General features: G+C 43.4%; 1 protein-coding gene across 2 annotated transcripts; it reads left to right on the top strand.

Annotated features, from left to right (window-relative positions):
• The first annotated feature begins 371 nt into the window (after positions 1-371).
• On the top strand, positions 372-7179 carry LOC110315719 (angiogenin-4-like). Of its 2 annotated transcripts, none has more exons than XR_003843216.1 (2): positions 372-511; positions 5803-5893. XR_003843216.1 is itself a non-coding variant. In XM_021189708.2 (2 exons), exon 2 carries the CDS (start codon positions 6584-6586, stop codon positions 7016-7018), a length of 435 nt encoding a protein of 144 aa, XP_021045367.1. In that variant the 5' UTR covers positions 372-511; positions 6566-6583; the 3' UTR covers positions 7019-7179. The 2 variants fall into 2 exon arrangements, 1 of the variants encoding a protein (XP_021045367.1); XM_021189708.2 differs by lacking the exon at positions 5803-5893 and adding an exon at positions 6566-7179.
• Positions 7180-8290: the final 1111 nt, after the last annotated feature.

Below are 8290 nucleotides of genomic sequence, written 5' to 3'. Positions count from 1 at the left end.
CTTGCTGTGTAGTTTCTGGTTATTCGAAGTCTGACCCCGTGGCTTGTCTACTGTTCGATCTTGGCGTTTCCTCATAAGCAGAGCAGACATACATAATTCCTTCTGTACATGGTTCCCAAAATGCTTAGATGTCGACAAGTGGTTTTTTCAACGGTGCTTTAAAGAACAGGAGGTTGAGTAGCCATATTTTGTTTCCTGCAGATGGATGGAGAGAAGAGGAGCCCAGGAAGTACTCACTTTCTTCCCTGAAATAATGTCTGGTCCACCAGGTGGTTAATATTTGACCCAGTCATGCTCAGGGGAAATGACTCATTATTTGTCTATGATTAGTGTCCTTGGTTTACAAGTCTCTGCCAAAGTAAAGATCCTTAGATAGGTTCTCCCNACCCTGNCACAGGAGCACTCTATATTACCAGCCTGAGAGGAGCCTCTAGCTTCACACCCCAGGACCCTGTCTCCAGAAGCAAACAGCTAGACTCATCCCCAGTTGGAGGAAAGCTTGCCAGCTTTGGTAAGATTCTTCCCTGTGGGTGCTCAGCTCTCTGCTTCTTTTCCTCAGTGCTCTTTCTAGCCATTCATCTATTTTAGTGAAAGCTATTACCCCCCTTACACTCTCTGGATCCAAACTCTCACATTAAAAAGAAAATAAGCGAGAGTCAAAATTTAAAATGAAACTATTTTTTTTTTTTTGGTGTTGTTTGTATCTGGGAAGAAATTAATGGGATTTTGAGCAAGGAGGTAGAGCTATAGGAGGGTTTCTTAAATTGTGATTAAAAGCCCCCAGAGGCTTAGGAAGCCATTTGCGGAAGGCCATGTGATCTGTTGTGTTTCCTTCCATAACAAGCATGTGGCTGGGCAGGAATACTTAGAAAATCCCCAAGTCTGGTTATGGTGGCCCACACCTTTAATCTCAGCCCTGGGGTGGTAGAGGCAGGCAGTTCTCTGAGTTTGAGGTCAGGCTGGTCTACAAAGTGTGTTCCAGGTCAGCCAGGGCTACACAGAGAAAGCCTGTCTCCAAAGAGGAAAGGAAAACCCCAGACCAGGAAGTGCTTTCAGCAGTACTTTCTCCTCTCTTCTTTCCTTTAAAAAAATATGGATGCTCTTTAAAAACAAAGTGGAATATGGACCAAGATCAAAAGATGGTAGGTTGAGGGAAGAAAGGAGGAAAGAGGAGGAGGGAGACCAGGCATCTGGTGTTCAGTCAGGTTGGACTGTTGAGAGGATACATAGAGGATACACAAAGTAACAAGAGTGTACCAACCAGAAGGGTGTTTATCACATTGCCACCCCTGCTGCAGGTTGTTTGATACATCCCTAGCACTGCCAACCCAGAGAACCAGAGGAGGTTGATTCCTGTGAGCACTACCTGGTTAAGGATGGGTAAACTGAGTNTGNACAANNGTTGGAACTATTCCANTGCAGAAATCTGAATGACAGTCATTGTTGTGTATGTGACTAAGGTTCAGCACCTTTAGTCACGGAAGATTTACATCTGCACTCCCCTGCTTGTGGACGTTGTACATCGTGGTGCGGAGCCTAGTGCGCACCACGATGTACAACGTCCACAAGCAGCTCCCTAACAATGTCACTTTCGCTTGTTTCTCACAATTATACCTTGCTTGATTTTGAGGGGAGATTTAGAGTTAAATACACAGTGAGACAGTTTCAAGGGAGTAGACAGTAGACACTGGTGGTTGAGGTATTCTGCTGGAAGTTGCTTTCTGGGTGTTTTAGAGAAACTATAATGAGAGACTGCATTAGGTGAGTTGGTAAAGATAAATGTGGAATTTCTGCAAACTAGAAACAAATAACGGCTTTGCTGACCACAAAGGCCTGAGAGTTTTCAAAGCCTAAAACAGCAAGTGCCTTCTTAGGATGAAAACCCCCTGTGTAGTGTTCATGGTACACAGGCTTGGCTTACACAGAGGTCCTTCAGGGAGGATGTATTTTGGTGAGACTGGACCAAGCTCACCCCATCACTGATTTCTTCCCCTTGGTACCTTGTACCATCAACTAAGGTTATGTAAATTTGCCACTGCAATTCCAGTGTTGCTAGATTTGGTAAAGAATCCATTAGCTTAGTAAGAACCACAGACATTCAAAGCTGGTACCCCTCTCATTTTTGGATGGTAAAGCATAGGACTAAAGAGAAACAGGAAGATAACTACCAGAGAGATATTGAGAGTCTACTGTGAAGCCAGAACTATGATTCAAGGTAAAGAATACAGATCCCTCTCAGTTGTAGATTATACAGTAGCAGAAAATATGGACTGGTTGCTTACCTAAGATCACATGAGCAATGATGTATTTGGAAACAGCAGCCATGAAACCCAATAGCTGGTAAATATTTGCTTTTTGATAGCCTTAGCATTAGGATCCTCCACATTATGGCTTTGCTTTGGTGTCCTAAATACCCAAAGTCTGGCAAGTCTAGGCACTCTGAGTGAGCCTACCAGTTCCCATTCCCCATAACCTGGGTTTTAAGGAAAGGTTGGCATCTTCACAAGAGCCAACAGTCCTGCTATTGAATGCCAACATCCCTGTTCACTGCTGCCACCTGCTGAGCATTTTGAGTATTACCATCTCTTGTTACTTTGTTTAGGTTGGAGGTAGCCAGGCTAGTCAGTCCCAAAACCTGTCCCAGTCCTCCTTGCCCGCTCTGCGATTGCAGGCATGCACACAGCATCACACCCAGATCTTCCTCACTTTAAAAGAGAAACCACATCCAGGGAAGAGCATCCCAAGACAAACGTAAAGAGCTCAGCAAGTGGGTGTCATGCAGCCCGGCAGCTCTGGTGAAGCAGACGCCACACGGAAGTGCTGGTAACTCTTTAGGGGTGGCCGTGCCTTCTGCACCTGTGCACCATCTCTTCTCAATAAATGAAACACACACACACACTCACATTGGATTCTGTTACAGATCATAATCTGCTATGCTTTGCGGAAGTTTGTTATTTCCGTGCTGTGAAATGACCGAGAATTTGGTGTTCTTTATAGCCTTATACCGAGTCTGGGGTTATCATGAAACAGAAAGTGAGGGCTAGTGTCAGATGCTAATTAGAAGGGCATTTCACGTCCCACTCCATCGCCTGTATTACACATGCGCAGTAGAGCCTTAGACCCCGACCTCCTAGATTCCAAGCTATACTCCTGACCCTGCACTACTGAGCAGGATGTCAGCGTTCTATATACACACGAACACACACACACACACACACACACACACACACACACACACACACACGCACGCACGCACGCGCGTGCATATGTTTACACACATATGTTCACACACATGAGGTAAAAGTAAAAGTGTTCAGACTTATACAAAAGGGAAACACAAAATAAAATCAATGGTTAACTTAATGCAGGTGAAAAACAAAATGCAGGATAAAACAAAACAAAATTTACTTGGGGCTGATTTTCTCTTTAAGTAACATGTCCTTAGGCTGACTGAAAGAGGCAACATTCTTTGTATTTATTCATTTACAGACAAGGTCTCCCGTATCCCTGGCTGTCCTTGAACTGGCTATAGAGCCCAAGATGAACTTGAACCTCCAATTCTCCTGCCTTCACCTCCCTAGAAGCACATAAACTAGGTGTGTCAATTCTTAAGGAAGATCAAGAGTTTGGGCCCAGCCTGGGCTACATAGCAAGACCCTGTCTCAAAGTAAAACAAAACAAAAAATCAAAATATAAAAGTTGATTTTTTTTCCTGTTAAATGTGGGGGCACTCATGGTTATCTGATATGATAGGGGTTTGTGTGGAGGTGCAAGTTTGTGTGTATGTGTTTCTCAGAAGCCATGTACCACGTTTTCTGGGACCAGAAACTCACCAAGTACAATGCTGGCTAGTAGGGATCCTTGTGTTTCTACCTAAACAGCACCAGGATTACAAATGCTTGTCATAAAGTCTGACTTTTTACATACTTGGCCATTTCCTCCCTGTAGCTGCCTTTTAAAAAAGTTTTATATTTATTATTTTAAGTTAAGTGTATGCATGTGTGTGACTGTGAGCAGGTATGTGTAAGAGAGTTCCTGGTCCCCACAGAGGCCAGAGGCACTAGATACCTTGGAGCCTGAGTTGCCAGTGGATGTGAGAAGCTTAGTATGGGTGCTGGGACCAGAACTCAGGCTTTCTGAAGATTAATATACACTTTTAACTGCTGAGCCATCTCTGCAGCCCCAACATGATGAAGGTTTTTATGTCTCAGGATGATCTTTTTATATTTTTCTCTAAAAAACTAAGGATATGATCAGAAATTGCTTGATATCTCCCTATTATCTCCCAGTTCAAATTTCCTAAGAAATAACATTTTAAAAGTCCGTAAGAGAAGATCCAGCAATAACACTCCTGGTCATATACATAGAAGATGCTCCATCTTGTAGTAAGGACACATGCTCCACTATGTTCATAGCAGCCTTATTTATAATAGCCAGAAGCTGGAAAGAACCCAGATGTCCCACAAAAGAGGAATGGATACAGAAAATGTGGTACATTTACACAGTGGAATACTACTCAGCTATTACAAACAATAAATGTATGAAATTCATAGACAAATGGATGGATCTGGAGGATATCATCTTGAATGAGATAACCCAATCACAAAAGAATACACACACATGATATGCACTCACTGATAATTGGATATTAGTACAGAATATCAGAATACCCAAAATACAATTTGCAAAACACATGAAACTCAAGAAGGAAGGCCAAAGTGTGGATACTTTGCTCCTTCTTAAAAGGGGGAAAAATACCCATGGAAAGAGTTACAGAGACAAAGTTCAGAGCAGAGACTGAAGGAATGACCATCTAGAGACTGCCTCATCTGGAGATCCATTCCATAAACAACCACCAAACCCAGGCACTATTGCATATGCCAACAAGATTTTGCTGACAGGAGCCTGATATAACTGTTTCTTGAGAGGCTTTGTCAGTGCCTGGCAAATACAGAAGTGGATGCTCACAGTCATCCATTGGATGGAGCACAGGGTCTCCAGTGAATGAGCTAGTGAAAGTCCCCAAGGAGCTGAAGGGGTTTGCAGCCCTATAGGAGGAACATCAATATGAACTACCCAGTACTAGCAGAGCTCCTTGGGACAAAACCACCAATCAAAGAAAATACATGGTGGGACTCATGTCTCTAGCTGCATATGTAGCAGAGGATGGCCTAGTTGGTCATCAGTGGGAGGAGAGGCCCTTGGTCTTGTGAAGGCTCTATGCCCCAGTGTAGGAAAATGCCAGGGCAAGGGATTGGGTGAGTTGGGGAGCAAGAGGAGGGGGGAGAGGGGAAGATTTGTGGAGAGGAAAATAGGAAAGGGGATAACATTTGAAATGTAAATAAATAAAATATCTAATAAAAAATTAAAAATAATAATAATAAATCCATAAGAAGGTCAAACTCCAGAAGAAGACACCCTGGTCCTATGGCCTGTGACTGGTAGATGTGCGTGGCACAGGGTAAGCTGAGAACTCTGGGGAGGTGATGGTAGGAATCTTCTCTCTTCTCCTCTTCAGAGAGATCTTACAGGGAATTTTAAGTCCCTTGCCTTCATGAAGAGATCTCAGTTTTGTTTCGTTTTGTGTTTCGTTTTACCACTCTGTAAGATTATTTGCCCATGCTAGCAGTATTACAAATGTAGGAGACTCTAGAAAATATTCTCTCAGATCATCCAAAGAGCCTCTGAAGTAGACCACTCTGAAGATGAAGCTTGAGTTCCCCATTTTGCTCTGTAAGAGTCTCTTCTAGACCCACTTCAGGTACCACACAATGTGTTCCATTCGTCCTATGCATTGCATAGCAACTCTGCCCTCTGGGAGAAGTAGACCTGCACCCTTCATCCCAAGGTGATCTTCTCTACAGCTTTCCTCATTGATGTGGAACTGAGTGAGTGCCAGGAATCCCATCTCAGTAGCCTTGGGGCACGGGCTGTCCTGTGTTCTTGATCCCCATGAGTCATTCTTCATGGCTCTCAGCTCTTGTGTTTTCATCCATCTTGCCTCAGGAAGCCTCATGCCTCCCCAGTGGATGCCACATTTCTGTTTTGTGCTTTTCTATTTTTTTCTCCTTCCTTGACCCCCATAAAACAAACAAACAAACAAACAAACAAACAAAACAAAACAAAACAAGTCTTCTACATTATCCAACTAGGGTGGAACTCCAGGATTCAAGCAATCTTCCTGTCTCTGTTCACTAAGTAGCTGGGCCTTACTGACACATACTTCACCTGCCCTTGGTACATCTTAAAGGTCTTTGTGCCCTAGGATCTAGCACAGTTTCTGGGCTCAATAGGGACTTGGGTAATGTTTGTTATCAAGTTAAGTAATAGGTGAATTAAGAATATAAACAGATTTTTGTTAGACTATGGAAGATGGTGAACCTAAGTAATAGAGGAAGATGGCTGTGCCATGGAGTCAGTTAGGAAGGCTAAGGCCAAGATGGAATTAGGTAGCTGAGGNCACTGCTTTATCATGTTCTTTCAGAGAGGAAAGTCCCCATCCACTTAGTCTAAGTGAGAATGTAGTTCTGTGGCCTGACCACTCCTGCTTTTTTGCCCTTGGCAGGAATCACTGTTGGAAGAGATGTCGATGAGCCTAGGTCCTTTGTTGTTGGTCTTCGTGCTGGGTCTGGTTGTGATCCCTCCCACTCTGGCTGAGAATGAAAGGTACAAAAAATTCCTGACTCAGCACTATGATGCCCATCCAGGTGGCCGGGATGACAGATACTGCAACAAGATTATGGATGAAAGAGAGCTAACCTCACCTTGCAAAGAGGTCAACACCTTTGTCCATGATACCAAGAACAACATCAAGGCCATCTGTGGAGAGAAAGGAAGCCCTTATGGAGACGACTTAAGAATAAGCAATAATCCCTTCCAGGTCACCACTTGCAAGCACTCAGGAGGGTCTCCCCGGCCTCCATGCGAGTACCGAGCTTCTAAAGGGTTCAGATATATTGTTATTGGCTGTGAGGATGGCTGGCCTGTCCACTTCGATGAGTCTATTATCAATGCATAGACAGCAGGCCCCTGGCACAGGCCTAGCTCTCTTTTCCTTTTATCTCTGCTCACAGCCATGATCAGTGGTTCAGCGTTCACTGTCTTGGGCCAGAAAATGAATTATCTGAAATATCCTTCTCCTGATTTATAATTCACAGAAATAAAGATATCTCAAAAACCTCTAAGAGTTAGTCTGAAAGGTCTTTAGTTCCCAGTAAATTTAGCTTTTCCTATTTTCTCTCCTTGCTGTACCCCAGGGGGAAGGGCCTGGAACACAGAGAAATATTCTTCCTTACCTGCTGTCAGTGGAAGGCAGAGTTCATCTGTCTATGGTGCTGAGGATGCTAAATTGATTTACAGACAGGACAGGGAATTTTCAAAAGAGCCAGGTTGCCTATTATGTACTAGGTCACTAAAGGAGCCCTTTGGAAAGGAGTTTAGGATCAAGAGCCAGCACACCAAGGATATCCCCTGCCTTCTCCTCCTGTACTGCTGCTGTCATCCTCAGCAACCTAATGCATACCCTTAATTGTTTTAAGGACCTAAACTCTGGCCAAACCTGATTCATAGTTTCACACAGAATAAAACTTCAAGACCAGCCTTCATGCAGCAGAGTTGGAGACTTTTATCAGTGATAAATCTGACATGGGCTGTCAACAGAAAGGTTGTAAACAAGGCATACCCAAATATGGATATGGGCTTCCCAACAGAGATTCACATATAATTATCTTAATATTGGTCATATTACCATGCCTCTCAAGCCACACCTTAAAATGTCATAAGGATATCCCTCCTTTTTTCTTATTCTCTGTCCAAAATATTACTTATTTTATATTATGTGCATTTTGTTTTACTGTATGTGTTTTGTCTGCATGTATGTCTGGGCATCACATGTGTGTCTGGTGCCCAGGGAGGTCAGAAGAGGTGTTGGATCCCCTGACCTGGAGTTACACATGGTCATGGTGAATGCTCGATTCCAAGCCTAGGTCCTCTGCAAGAAAAGCAAGTGTTCCTAAATACTGAGCCATCTCACAACCCCTTTTTATCTTTTGATATGTGGGGTCATAGGGTGGTTCAGGGAGTGTCTTTGATGCAATTATAATTTGCACAGGTATCAAGGACCACCAGGTTTGCATAAGGGGTTTAGTGCACATATTTTTTGAAAAGAAGGTTTCTTCTTCATTCTTTTTTTTGTTTGTTTTGTTTTGTTTTGTTTTTGTTTTTGTTTTTCGAGACAGGGTTTCTCTGTGTAGTCCTGGCTGTCCTGGAACTCACTCTGTAGACCAGGCTG

The sequence above is a fragment of the Mus pahari genome, unplaced genomic scaffold (assembly GCF_900095145.1).
Source record: "Mus pahari unplaced genomic scaffold, PAHARI_EIJ_v1.1 scaffold_9216_1, whole genome shotgun sequence".
NCBI lineage: Eukaryota > Metazoa > Chordata > Mammalia > Rodentia > Muridae > Mus > Mus pahari.
This window is presented reverse-complemented; position numbering and strand designations above follow the sequence as displayed.

What these genes read in the sequence shown, in the direction of transcription:
- LOC110315719 (XM_021189708.2), top strand. Translation starts at nt 6,584, where the DNA reads ATGTCGATGAGCCTAGGTCCTTTGTTGTTGGTCTTCGTGCTGGGTCTG.